Genomic DNA, 14,578 nt, shown 5'->3' with positions numbered 1-14,578 from the left:
ATGCATGTATATATTTAAGAAAAATATGTTATATTTGTATATTAAATGTATTTATATATAATAGGAATTATATAAATATATACATGTAAATATTTTCAAAATATATGCTGTATGTGTGTGTGTATTTATATACACATAATAAATATACACAGTACACACACATATATTATGTAAACAAAAACCTTTATTTTGGATGTGATTAATCGCGATTAATCGTTTGTCAGCACTATTTGATATAAATTATATGAATATAAATATATACATGTAAATACAGGTAAATATTTTGAAAATATATGCTGTATGTGTATGTATTTACATATACATAATAAATATACACAACACACACACACACACACACACATATATTATGTAAACAAAAGCTTTTATTTTGGATGCGATTATTCGCGATTAATCATTTGTCAGCACTAGTTTTTTTCTATAAAAAGTCTTCTAACCAGACGTGACATGATACATCAACAAATGAAGAGTTCATTTGCAAAAACAGATTTCAATTTTTTTTTTTTTAGATTTCACAATTTTCAAAAATCATGTTTTTTCATTGTGCGTTCCAATTAATCTCAATCAAACTGCAGTTGGGTCATTTTGATGCAACAGAACATTTTGTTGGTGGGTTCGGTTTCTATTCCTGTCCACAGTCAAATCTCATTGGTCCAACATCCTGCGTCCATATAACTGCATATTAAATATTAAATATATTCCAGCTGGCCGTAATCGTGTTGCTTAGCACAGCATTTATATTCAAACCTGCCCTTTGTTTAAACCAAGAACCACAGTGGCGTTTGGTGTAAAATATCTTGCGGAATACACATGCACAACTACATCTGAGGAGAATATTCCCAGTGAATAATACTTAAAACTGCAGACTGTTTCTTGTGGAATACAGCACACAAGTCATATGGACGACAAATTATGTGTAGTACATCAGGCCTGGACAGGACACAGCGTTAATTGTTGGCATCAGGGTTTAAGGTGCTACACGACAACAAATCAAGCAAAGCTGTCAGACGCGAGCTAGCTGGTCTTACCGATGAGCTCTGTGGGCGTCTTCTCTATGAAGTGCTCGCACAGCCTGATGAACATCTCTGTCGTCTCTACTGCGGGACATTCGGCGTGACTGAACGAGACACAAACACATCCACATGAAGCTGACAGACCAGCTAGCATGTCACACGAGTGGCACACAGCATAATATTTCAAATGCAAGAAAAGCAACACAGCATTCGGTTTCTGTAAGTCACATACCCTTTGCAGGCAAGTTTCACGTATTTGATTCCTTCTTTTTCTATCTCTGCTCGATCATAGAAGCGGCTGGTGTTCGTCAGGTCCACCAGCAAACCCATCTTCACCTAAGGACAGGTCAGCATCACATTAACACAGCTCAGTCGGAAGAGAGTTACATATCAGTTTAAAGGGATCGTTTACACAAAAAAGAAAATTCCAGTTGTTCCAAAGTTTCTTTCTTTTGTTGAACACTACAGAAGATATTTTCAAGAATGATGGTAACCAAACAGTTGACGGTAGCCATTGACTTCCATAGTATTTTTTTTTTTTATATATATATATATCATGGAAGTCAGTGGCTGCCACCTACTGTTTGATTACCAACATTCTTCAAGATAGCTTCTTTTGTGCTCAACAGAAGAAGTTTTGAACAACTTGTGAATGATGACAGAATTTTTCATTTTGGGTGAACTATCCCTTTAAGAGGATGTCCATATACCTTTAAGCTTTTGAGATAGTTGGACAGCATGCTGGGATGAAACCTGTTCTCCTCCGGGACTTTATCATCATAGCGTGGTCCAAGCATGGTTTTCATGGGCAGAAATTTGCCTGCAGAGAGAAATCATCATGACATGTCCTTTAACTTAATAAACACTCACAATGATGATTTGGTACAGTAAACCTTTACAAAGACTACTGCTGTGGCGCCACAGTACCATGACAGTCTAAGATGGTAATACCAAGGTATTCAATTAATGATACTCGTGTAGCATGTATTTTATTTTAATAGGCTATAATATTTTACTCTGATTTTAGATGCAAAAATGAGTCATTAAACATACTACATTTATAAAAAAAATAAAATGAGAACAATGCTTAAAATTTCAGGGAATAAACCAATCGAAATATTTTTGTATAGTGTACACACTACAAGTCATACTATGGCGAAGTCCGATCTCATGAATATTAATTAGGTCACAGTCTTCTCATTAATATTCCTAAACTACGCCTTCATCATAGTGCGATTCGTTAATCCCGTTCTAACGTCTGCCTCTCAGCAAATCAGGAGACCGAACGTAACACGAGGCGATTAATATTCATGAATCAAGCCCGCGCCAATCCCGCCTCTCTTACCCAGTGACGTACTTGTGTTGACCTGCGTGTAGTGAAGCTAATCTGGCTAGCCACTCAATTTAAAACCATACAAAACAAGTTTAGAGAGGCCCTTGTATCTACTTTGACGTCGTACATGTTCCTAATAAAAAATACACGTAGTTAAGTTATCATTGGTTTATTTTGGCATATGACGCAGTTCAATGTTAGCGCTATGAACAAGCACAGGCTAATGGCAGCTAGTTAACTCTCTGTTCGACTGAAAGCATTGAGTTTTAATCAGGTTTACTGAAGCTGCACTCACACAGCTCAGCGCTCGAGTACATTAATGCTCTCTAATATTCGCCGAACTCTTAAGAACCCAAATCATTGTTTCATAAAGAGCGAGTGTGGGTTAGTAGAGCAGCTTTGTTGACAACTGTCTGATAGATGCTCACCAGCCACAGGTTGTCCTCTTCTGGGACAGTTCTTCCATCGCGGAGGAGCTCCGGTTTGAGACATGCTCCCGCTGATAGAGACAGAGCTCAAGCCTGGTCTGGAGGATCTTCGGTGATCCGCTGCTTGCCTGGGCCCTTCAGTTCACACAACCCCAGCACTGTTAGCGGTTCACAGCTTTATCAAGAGCTTCGCGCTGTACAGAGGCTCTTCCTCGGGTCAGCAGTCATGAGATGAGCTCCATGAGGCGTCCGCTTCTCAAAGCCTGCTCAGAAGTAAACAGTAATTCTCCACGTTGTTCCGCAGCTCTGTGCTTTTACAATACCCACTGAACCCGACAGCAGTGACTGCAGACGGCCAGCAGGGGCGCTAAACACCCAGATAGATAGATAGACAGACAGTAAGTGCAAAACAAATGTAATCTGTTACAGTTACTGAGAAAAAATGTGTAATTAAATTACAGTTACTATGAAAATGTTAGCGCACCTTATTTTATTGTGTGTGTGTGTGTGTGTGTGTATTTCTTGTGTTTACTTGTTTTGTGTATTATTGTATATTAATAATAATATTGTAATATTATTACAATAATATTGTAATATTGTATTATGTAAATAATATTTTATGAAAACACAATCATGGCGATAGATAGATAGATAGATAGATAGATAGATAGAAAGATTAACACACTCGATTGACACTTGTTTGTAAAATGTAGAATCCTTTGTTATGAATCCTTTTTTCCACTTTTTTTTTTTTACAATAGTACTCTATAATTCATTACATTACTCTGTACGGTGTCAGAGAAGTGCAAAGCAAAAAAACAATTCTGAAAACAAAATAACAAATTACAAACACAAATGCAAGTCTAAAAAACATAACAATTCAGAAAACACAACAACAATTCAGAAAACATTATAACAAGTCAGAAAACGAAGAGGTAGGTATAGTTTGAGACCGCGCCATTGGTTTGGGATTACTCACCGCTGACTGGACGAGACATCTGTCAATCAACGTATACAGGGAAGAACCAGCCTAAGAACAGCAGAGTCGTGGTAGAAAGTTCGGAGATGGTATTAAAGTAGCTCAGTTAAAATGTATTGTATGAATTGCCCTTACTATGGAATAAAAAATACGGGGTGTCTATTTACATTGAGTTAAAGGTGGCTGTAAGTCATCAGCTCCAGTGGTGCAGATGGATAAGTGTGTGTTGTTGGCTGTTTGATGCGATCGACCCGGGTTCGAGTCCACCTTTTGCCGAACTTTTTTTTCCTTTTGATTCCACCGTAGTATTCTTTGCAGTATAACGTCATCAAATGTTTTCAAACAAATATGATGTAATAGAGGGCGCATGCGCAGTTTGCAGCGCACAGCCATTACGAGAAAAAGAAAAGGTGATGTTTCTGCTCTGGAGCGCGTTATGTACGAATATTTTAATAGTATTCGCGAAGACTAAGATCAAAACATTTGACTGAGAACATCTCCTTGACTGTCACCTTCTGCGCTCCTCGGGATCCGACCTTCATCATCACCATCAGTGTGTGTTTACATCTGGACGTATTTGATATAACAAGTAGTCTAGATAGTTAAGTTGATATCATGCTGGGCGATGCTTTTGGACATCGTGTTGAATCCAGCGTGGAGAATAAAGCAGTGAAGATAAGCAGATCCAAGCAAGCGCTCTTGAAGAAGAGAGGACGAAACGTTCACAATAAACCCAACAAAGCATCAGGAAACATCAACAAAAGCAGTTTTAAACCTCCATTAACCACCCATGAAGAGCTCAAACCAGCTCAGTCTAAACCAGCCACGAATAAACAGGTAACGGGCTTTATTGCCGTGCTAATACCAGGTTTTGTGCATTTCCGTATCATTCTTTATCTTGGACAAAATAGAAAAAAATATCTGTTTAGTCTGTGGTTAGTTGGTTAATGTGTTTATTATGTTTTTAAAAATAATAGTCTGACTGTAAATAGTCTTGCGTTGGTTTACTTTAGTGATATGGGCAAATTAATGAAAGGTTGTGGGTTTGAATCCCGGAAGTGTTGATCCATAAACCATCACCATGTGCTCTTGAATCCTGACAGACACTTCAGCATCACAAAGAGAGACTGAACTATTAACTCTATAATTAGGGGTTCAAGCACAAAAGGTGCTATTTGTACTATCTTTAATGGGTTTGTCCCTATTTTACCCAGCACTGGGTTGTATTTAACCCAGCATTTTTTAGAGTGTATTCTTCTCTTTTTTTCTGCCATAAAAGTGTATAAGCAAATCACAGAAACCCCAAATTTTGCAGGATGGTCCCAAATGTCATTCCTGGTATTCTGAGCCTTTTGGACATCATAAAATGTAGGAAATCAGACACAGTTTTTAAGACAACTTTTTATGTAATCATGATCGGAAGGTGTAAAACTTTTTAAGTGCTTTTCAAGTTCAGGCAAGTAATTTTCAAGCATTTTTGAAACCAAATATATAAACTTAAAGACCAAAATGTCAACCCTGTTGTGGACAAATGAACAGTTTAAAAGACTTATGGTTTTAATGTTTGTGCACTGTGTACGTTATGAAATTATCGTTAAAATACTTAACAAGGTGGACAGAATTACTTTTGTTAGAACTGGGTTTTAAAATAATATGTAAAAAAAAAAAAACACTTCTTATGAAGTTTAAATACACTACTTCTACTTTAACCACTGCTCTGTTCATTTCACCTTCCACTCTGTTAAAGGTAGGGTAGCTGATTTCAGAGAGGCTAGCAATAGTAAGCTAGCTTTGAAACCATAAGATCTCACCCTTCCTGCAAATCACTCTCCAAAGCCACGCCTCCTCCAAAACACATGACCGGGCTCAGACAGACCAGAGGCTAACCAGCGACACGATGAGAGACGCGTCAATGCTGTCAGATTACCTCATGTCTCATTCCCCGGTGAGAAAACTTTACAGTACAAAGTGCATAATATTACAATAATAACGCCTTCCATTCTCGCTCGGTCTACGATAGCGTAATGAACGCCCTGATGACGTATCATGTCTGCGCAGAGATATGCAAATACATATGTTGACAGGTAGGACAGCCTATCGTAGCCCTCGGACCGAGGAATATGATTGGACAAACATTTTATGATCCTATACCTTCTACAGACGCTATAAATACATATAGACCACTTAACTTAGGGATTGCTATCGGGATGTGAAGAGACTTTCAACCAGCATAATGAAATGTTTTTGAACCAAATCACCTACCCTGCCTTTAAGTCTTTTGATTATACACCTTTTTCTTAATGAGTGTACTGTGTTTTAGATTAAGGGAGGCACTTCCGGTTTGGAGTATTTCCACTCAAAAAGACTGAAACAAAGCATTTCAAATTACAAGATTGCACTACGAATAATCCTGATCAGTTTGATTGAATGAGCTGTAAATTTGTGTTCTGCTCTCCAGATTTAATTTATAATATACTCCCATAATTTGCGCAAAGCATCATGGGGCTTAGGAAAAATGTGGATGACAGTGTGAACATTCTGAGCTAAAGGCAGCCATTGCACCATTTTAGAACAGAAATAAGCTAGCATAGGTTTATCAAATAAGGAATGTCATGGTTTTTTTTTTTTAGATTTTAATTTTAAAATGATTGTTTTCTACTTTTTCATTACTCTGGAACACTAAGGGGTAGAAACAATTTATTTTCACCTGGATCCTTGAGACTGCTTTCATTTCCTTCTATAATTATTTTCATCCAAATTTTGCAGACCAGAAGCCAGGGGAAGTGCTGGCAAAAAGTTTTGATTCGTCAATATGAAGATATTAAGTAAAATAAATGTCACACATTTTTCATGAATTGACCTGTATTTTCTGAATGCAATGTTCAAACCTAAAGGCTCGCTGCAGAAATGTTCAGTTACTGGATAATGTGAAATTATCTGTAAAATATGTCATATTTTATTGGTAACATTTATTTTGTGTACCAACAAGAATTTTATAGAAAATTCTGCTCAACTTTTGTGAACGTAGATTACTTACTGGTTCAAAGTTTTAGTTAAGAAACAGTAGCTTTGTTTCCATCCAAAGATTCGAAGTTATGCGCAAAACTGGAATATCGCATAAAACGTTTGGGAATAAAGCACCGTTTCCATCCAACGAGTCAAAGAGAACAAAATGGTCACTTCCTGATAAACTGGCACTAAATATCACTAAGAAAACTAGGAGAAGCCACTGAATATAATAATTTTCATATATGATAAATTTCTTGCGCCTCAGACTAAACACAATAAATGCAGTCATTGCTTTCGGAGGTGGATGCTGCTCTTTGGGAACGCAGTCGTGTAAGACAATTATACAGAAATACTTTGACGACAGACCATAACAACATATAGATGCTGTGAACGAGATCGGTCAAGTTATCCCGTCTCATAGCGCAAAGTCACATGACTTTTTCAATGCGCAATGGAGGACTTTATTCGAAAAAAGCTGTCCAAACCTGCCTGGCACTACGTGAAAAAGTAATTGCCCCCTAAATCTAATAACTGGTTGTGCCACCCTTTGCAGCAACAACTGCAATCAAGCATTTGCGATAAATGGCAATGAGTCTTTCACAGGAATTTTGGCCCACTCTTCTTTGCAGAATTGTTTTAATTCAGCCACATTGATTGGAGGGTTTTCGAGCATGAATGGACTGGGTAAGGTCATGCCACAGCATCTCAATCGGATTTAAGTCCGGACTTTGACTTGGCCACTCCAAAACCTTAATTTTGTTTTTCTTGAGCCATTCAAAGGTGGACTTGCTGGTGTGTTTGGGATCATTGTCCTGCTGCATAACCCAAGTGCGCTTGAGCTTGAGGTCACAAACTGACGGCCAGGCTTTCTAAAATAATGTGGTTAATCACAGTTCTTTCATGATTTAAGAGGAGGGGCAAATAATTTTTCATGTAGGGCCAGGTAGGTTTGGACAGCTTTTTTCCCTTAATAAATGAAATTATCATTTAAAAACTTTTGTATTTACTTGCATTATCTTTGCGTAATATTAAAATTGGTTTGATGATCTGAATCTTTTAAGTGTGACAAATATGCAAAAAATTAAAAAAACAGGAAGGGGGCAAAAACCTTTTCAAGGCACTGTATCCTACTCAAATGTGCGCATAAGTTTTTTATGCATCTTGGCGTTTCCATCCAGCGTTTTTTTTATGCGATATTCCAAAATGCGCATAAAAATAGGTGAATGGGAACATAGCTAGTATATTTGCTGAAATCATGTTACCTGGTCAGTTAGATTCAAAACCAATGATTCAGAAAGGATTCAAAGCTTCGTGAAGAAGTGTTGTGAACTCATCCGTTACTAAACACCACAAATGAAATGATCACATGTTTTGGCGTTCTGGTCACGGTGTGAGACGCAGAGGACAGAGAGAACATCAGCAGTGTGGTCTGACCGTCTTACATGATCCTAAGTGTTTCCCGTTTGTCTTCAGCAGCTGAAGTTAACCACTGAAAGTGTTGAACGAGGAATCCAGCCCAGCAGACCGTCTGTCAACAGCTCGAGCCGTCTTGAGAAAACCACCAACAACTTAAACAAACGGCGACAGTGGAGCAAGCAAAGAAACGCATCAGACGACACTCAACTTCCCAAAAGACAGGAGACCCCCACACACATGGGGAAGAGCACGGCTGAGGACCTCAGGAGGGTGAGCGTTTGCCCTCCTGAGCTCTCGTCGGAGGCAGAGAAGACGTACGCTGGAGCGAAGTTCAGCGAGCCGCCCTCGCCCAGCGTCCTCCCCAAACCGCCCAGCCACTGGGTGGGAGAAGGTGCTCTTCAGCAAACAGCCGTACAGCAGCACTGCAGCAAAGAGCAGATGTCTGTGCACCTCAAAACCCTGCTGAAGGTCCGAGCAGAGCCCTGAGCTCATAATTGGACACTTCAGAAAATAATACGGACTGGTAACATCCCGTTCAAGAACTATTGAACTTTGCAGTTTTTTAGGAAAGCTAATGTGAGTTAAAGAGATAGTTCAGCCCAAAATGAAATTATTTACTTGGGCTGGGAAAAATAAATCGATGCATCGCGAATCGAGAAATGATTCAGCATCGATTCTGAAATTTTCCGAATGCATCGCGATTCTTTCTCGAGCCGATTCTGAGCTTAGTTTTGAACAGCAGACGGCGCTGCATGCTTTAGAAACAGCCGTACTCTGCTTGTTTCCAAATCCTTACACACACTCGAACCTAAAATAATCATTCATAAAATTCGAAAAGGTTGAAGCGAATTACAAGGGGTGTTCACGGTGGGCTGTTTACATTAATCTCGTGTCATGAAAGCATTCTGAGCCGAGGTGAAATTACAGACTCAGCCGAACGCACAAGTGCTCTTCAGCGCTCTTCTTCATGAGCATTTGAGTGTGCGGATAAAAACTAGATTATAGGGCTGCACGATTAATCGAATGTGATTGTCATGCGCATCTTGTCAGTAAAGCCGGTTCTGTGATTAGTAGTAAATCTCCATCACGTGCTTTCAGATGGAGCAGCATTTACTACACAGAGCCGTAATTCACCAACAAGCTACGCAAAAAAATCGCAGACGATATAATCACGCAAATATGAAATCGAAAAAATTGTTCGCGATAATGACAGCTGTTTGCGTAGCTTCTCATTGAACTACGGCTCTGTGTAGTAAATGCTGCTCCATCTGAAAGCATGTGAAAATACCACATTTAATAACATATTTTTACTCACAACTCACTTCATAACGTCAGTCGAGTGTTTGAAATAAATCCTTCTGTGAGATGATGTGGCTTCTTACACAGAATAAGCCACGGAACATATTTCATAGTATTCTAAGCAGTGATAAAGGCTATGTCGATTAGCATTGCAATATTATATACTTTATTACAATTAAAATTATAATAATAATTATAATAAGAACTCAGATAAATCATATATTGTCATAGTCGTGTGTTTATTAGTCACGTTGAATCAATGAAAGCAGTTAAATCTTCTGTTTATTCAGCTGCAGCGATAGGGATTTCCTGACTTTCTTCTGCGGGGCGTATTTGGAGTTTCTCTGGCCTTCAGATGGAGATTTACTACTAATCACAGAACTGTGCTTCACTGACAAAATGCACATGACAATCCAGCTTTTGCCTAATCGCTATTGCGATTTATCGTGCAGCCCTACTAGATTAGAGCGCCATCTGCTGTTAAAATCTAATCTCAGAATCGATTCCAGAGAGAATCGCGATGCATTCGGAAGATCTTAGAATCCATCCACGAATCGATTCTGCATCGATTTATCGTCCCAGCCCTATTATTTACTGAGCCAGCTTCATGTCCTGCCAAAAGATGATGTTCTGATGAATGTTAATAACCAAACAGTTTTGGTTACCATTGACTTGCACTGTATGGACAAAAAAAAAACATGTCTTGAAATGTTCCACAGAAAAAAGAGAGTCATACAGGGTTGAAACAGTAAATGATGACTGAATTTACATTTTTTGGGTGAACTATCCCTTTAAATATGACAACATGTAGAAGTGAAAACACGTTTAAAGACATTTAATACGTGTATATTTTTTCATGTTAATTTACCTGAAAGAGTAAAATTAGTTTTGTTACTGAAGCTTATAATTGGTATCACGATGTATTTACATTCATGTAACACCAGTATGTGTAACGTTTTGCACAAGAATGAAAAGTGTGTGAGATATTTAAGAAAGTGTCGGGCTCAAGAGATTCTCAAGAGGTGCGGGATGTCAACACATAGACAATCGCCATGAAGAACTGGACCGCTAATGACAAGAAAGTGGTGGGGGTTTTTTTTACCTTATATTGAAGCACTGTGGACCGTAAGCAACTGCTTATGTCAGTCTTTGAGTAATGATATTTTTTATTTCAATTGAACAATTTCAGTTGCACAATTTGTTTTTAATTGTCTGAAGAATGTACCATTTTTGTACGGAGCCCCATGCATGACATATAGGAAAAATAACAATTGTTGCCACGAATTAAGAATTTGTTTCCCCGTAAATCCTGGTCACTTTTTGCTAATTTGTTCCCTCAAAAGAAGAGAACAAATTAGTGGAACTTAGTCATGATTTACTGAAATGAGGAACAAATTAATAAAATAAAGGAACAGATTTTTTAATTCTTTAAAACTAATTTTCTCACTGCCTTTCAACATCATTCTTTATCATCTGCATCAGTTCAAAAAGAAAACACAAGTGGATACAGTAATAATTTGTATCTTTTTATTCCGCACATGATGAAATAAAGAGTTTTGGCCCCATCATTGTTGTGTGTTTTGAGACTAGAGGTTCATTATTGGTCTGTTGATGTAAGTTAACGGTGTTCAGTATTTCTGCACGTTGCAAAAAGTATTCAGATCCCAATCTAATCTAGCAAAATCTCCCATCATTGAATCGTTAATTATCATAACTTATTTTCTGAGCACTCAAAACAAATTATATTAATGTCTCACTTCACATACTCCGCACTATTCTAAGCCATTTTGAGGCTCCATGCAATAAAACTCTTAAACTTTTTTTTTTTTTTTACCAAACTCTGCATGTTATGTTCTTAAACATATGGAGATCCTTTTATTGAAATTCTTGAATCATTGTATCCTTAAACTGTACATGATCATTTTTCAAATCATTTTATGGATCTCTGTATTCTTATACAATACCATTGGCTCCCAGTACATTACTGCAGGCTTATGGAGTATAGCTGATGTATGATTTTACTTATGAAATGACACTGAAAAATCAGCCTCCTAATCATTAAAGTCAGCATGAAACAAAGTTACATCATTTCTAATAAACACTGCAATATTTCATAAAAAATAAGAACTGCTAACTTTGATTTTGACTGTAAATCATGCAAGCAGTTCAGAAAATAATTCAATTTAAATTTGAAATCAATATAGAATAATTACGTAAGATTTCAAATGACTTAGTCCAGAATTATGCTCAGTTTCAAAACATCTTACATTCTTTACCTTAGTGTCCTCCTTTCCCACCTAGAGCCAATATCCTGATCTTCGAGCAAATGGAGATGAATGCAAAATTTCTGAATAACATCCACAAATCTGACTTGTGATGCATCCTAGATTCATAAATCACCCCATGTTCATTCATTTAGGCCAGAGGAAAACTGGTCCCCCGACTGAGCCTGGTTTCTCTGTTTCTGTCACCTAGTGGAGTCTGGGTTCCTTGTCACTTTCACCTTTGGCTTGCTTAGTTGGGGTTTAAAAGACACAATATTCAATAATATGAATGTTCATTTATTAATAATAATTTGACTGCGCTGACTGTTATCGGATGAGGACACTGAAGTGAATTGAGCTGAATAAAGGCACTATTATCTTCTCTAGAGCTGCTTTTTAGCTGAATCTAATTTGTTTCATAATTGACCAATCAACACTGTTATTGAACTGATCTGAATCAACATTGAACTGACTCGAGCTGAATAACCACACCTGACTTCTGTAAAGCTGCTTTACAGAATTTGTCTCATATTTGATGACGTTTGCATCATTGATTCTGGTTTTTTTTTTTGCTTTTCTGTTTATTACTATGAGGCTGCTTTGAACATCTGTTGCATGAAGCTTTATAAATAAAGGGGAGTTGACTTGACGTGTGTAAGCTTTAAAACAAGAGAATACGCCGTTTCATGTGAGCAGGTCAGGCAAAACTTTATTTCCCAAAAACACTGTATTTTACACTACTCAGGAGATACAAGAAAAGCATCAACCAAAAGTTCATATAATCTACAGTAATGTATTGTATTGATGTCTTGATCTATAATGCATAAATATATTCATAAAAATAAATAATCTCAAACGTTATTTGAAGAACATAAGAAATGCTTCCTGTAACAGAAACAGAACTGACTTGACAATAGAAACTCTTATTCCGCAGTAAGCATAAAAATGATTTTCCACCTTAACTTTTTAATTTATTGATTTATAATGCACTTAATTTTAGCACATCATCAATATAGTTTTTAATGTCTTAGTGGAAAAAATCTGAAAAGTACTTTCTATTAGTAAAAATTCACTTCTTGCCTTCTTGTTTTAGCATAAGTAAATTATTTCTGAAAATTAATTCTAAATGTCTTCTCTAAAGACATGTTTACTTTGGACATTTTTATTTACTCTGTGATGTGAAACTTATATACTTCCTGAAAACATTGAATTAAACATGACATATTTTAAAATAGACAGACTTTTCACTTTTTAAATAATATTTTTGCCTTTACTAGTTCATTTCAGTGGTTCTGAGGTCTTAAAAATTAAAAGTACAAATATTCCATGTAGTCCATAAAATAATATTCACTCAGTAACATGTAAATAATATGCACAGTAATAAAAAAAGCTGTTTATTACTAATTTATTACTATTGAGTTTATTCAGCTATTTTGACACATGATCAGATCATGACACATAATGCCAATATGCTGCATCGACAGAAATAAGTCAAACATACTGTATTTTATGCTTAAACATGCTGAAGATCTCATGTAAGTGTACGAAACTATATGAATGAATAAATAAACTTCAAATTTGTTCCACATAAATATTACAGATTTAGTCCATTATATGAGGGCAACTGGATTTGCTATATTTTCAAGGTTCCTAAGAGATTAAAATTTATTTTTTGAGTTTCTTTTCTTTCTTTCTTTCTTTTTCAATTTTTCAGGATGCATGACCAGTCATTTAAAAAAAATAAATAAATAAAATAAAAGAATCAGCCATAAATAATACTGTAATAATAACAATAATGTTGTATTTAAATAATATTTTGATCTATGTTACTCCTACGCTTATGTATTTCAAAATTCATGCGGTGGACAATCACATCAGTACAATTTACAGATTTTACTTGAAACTGCTAAACAAATCTGAATAAGCAATTTGATATTTATTGACAAAATCTATGTTCTTTGCCATTCAGCCTACAGATTAAAATATATACGGAAAATGAAAAAATAAACCTTTTCTTTGAGGAGAGAAAACCAGTGCATCATGTCAACTGCCCACATACAGTCATATGTATTCACTTATTGCTGAGAAGCAAGCGTAATAAAAAAGAAACAGATTTTCATAGGTAATCTGTATTTCCCAGACTTACACAAATGTCATATAATGTAAAGGAGCAGCAGTCATTGTGAGTAGATGGACCAGTATATGATGTTGAAGAGTGTGTAGGCTCCAGGGAAGATGACCCTTGAGTATTTGTCTATGGCATGAGTGTCTATAGATAAGCTGCTGCTTGAGCTTACAGCAGGTCTTTGAGCTCCTTGCTCATTATCCAGGACCAGATGAACCAGGAACTGCTCCTGTTTGTCTCCGTTCAGCTCCGACATGCCGTAGTTCCCTGTGGTCATCATGTCCATGTCGCTGTAGCTGTTGCTCATCATCATCTGACCAGGATGGGTCATTCCACACGTACACGGCAACTGCTGCATAACACAATCACACATTACTTGTAACATCACATGATCTGAATTAAAAGGGGTCATGAACTGAGAAACCTAAGTTCCCTTGATCTTTAGACAGATAAGAGGCCATTGTACTATAAAAACATCCTGTAAGTTTCAGAACTCAAAACTTTCTTGTTAGTATAAAAACAGCTTATATTGAAGGCAGTCTGCCAAAATAACAGCTTTTGTAATGTTCTACTCTATGATGGATAAGCACTGCCTCCGCAGAAGATCAACGCCTGCTTCTACATCACTGCCTGTTTAGCCCCGCCCACTGCTTCTACATCGCTGCCTGTTTAGCCCCGCCCACCGATTCTACAT

The 14,578-nt window shown here is 37.0% G+C and overlaps 2 protein-coding genes and 1 pseudogene across 3 annotated transcripts in view; 1 reads left to right on the top strand and 2 right to left on the bottom strand.

The window, feature by feature from the left end:
• The window catches only part of LOC107731501 (mRNA-capping enzyme-like), a 108,442-nt gene extending 105,309 nt beyond the window's left edge, over positions 1-3,133 (bottom strand). Inside the window, exons 1-4 of the mRNA XM_016542602.1 lie at positions 2,793-3,133; positions 1,742-1,851; positions 1,264-1,367; positions 1,047-1,135 (exon numbers count right to left, since the gene is read on the bottom strand). Coding sequence (XP_016398088.1) covers positions 1,047-1,135; positions 1,264-1,367; positions 1,742-1,851; positions 2,793-2,856 — 367 coding nt within the window. The 5' untranslated portion in view covers positions 2,857-3,133. The remainder of the gene's footprint in view (positions 1-1,046; positions 1,136-1,263; positions 1,368-1,741; positions 1,852-2,792) is intronic.
• A 1,013-nt stretch (positions 3,134-4,146) lies between these two features.
• LOC107731511 (proline-rich nuclear receptor coactivator 2-like) lies at positions 4,147-8,830 on the top strand. 2 transcript variants are annotated; one of them, XM_016542615.1, is made up of 2 exons: positions 4,147-4,608; positions 8,257-8,830. In XM_016542615.1, exons 1-2 carry the CDS (start codon positions 4,387-4,389, stop codon positions 8,680-8,682), a joined length of 648 nt encoding a protein of 215 aa, XP_016398101.1. In that variant the 5' UTR covers positions 4,147-4,386; the 3' UTR covers positions 8,683-8,830. The 2 variants fall into 2 exon arrangements, with proteins under 2 accessions (XP_016398101.1, XP_016398100.1); XM_016542614.1 differs by having other exon boundaries at positions 8,254-8,830.
• A 5,087-nt stretch (positions 8,831-13,917) lies between these two features.
• LOC107731512 (gamma-aminobutyric acid receptor subunit rho-1-like) overlaps positions 13,918-14,578 on the bottom strand; it is a 28,201-nt pseudogene continuing 27,540 nt past the window's right edge.

The sequence above is a fragment of the Sinocyclocheilus rhinocerous genome, unplaced genomic scaffold (assembly GCF_001515625.1).
Source record: "Sinocyclocheilus rhinocerous isolate Xijiao unplaced genomic scaffold, SAMN03320098_v1.1 scaffold819, whole genome shotgun sequence".
Classification (NCBI taxonomy): domain Eukaryota; kingdom Metazoa; phylum Chordata; class Actinopteri; order Cypriniformes; family Cyprinidae; genus Sinocyclocheilus; species Sinocyclocheilus rhinocerous.
Note: the sequence above shows the minus strand (reverse complement) of the source record. Positions and strands in the feature narration are given on the sequence as shown.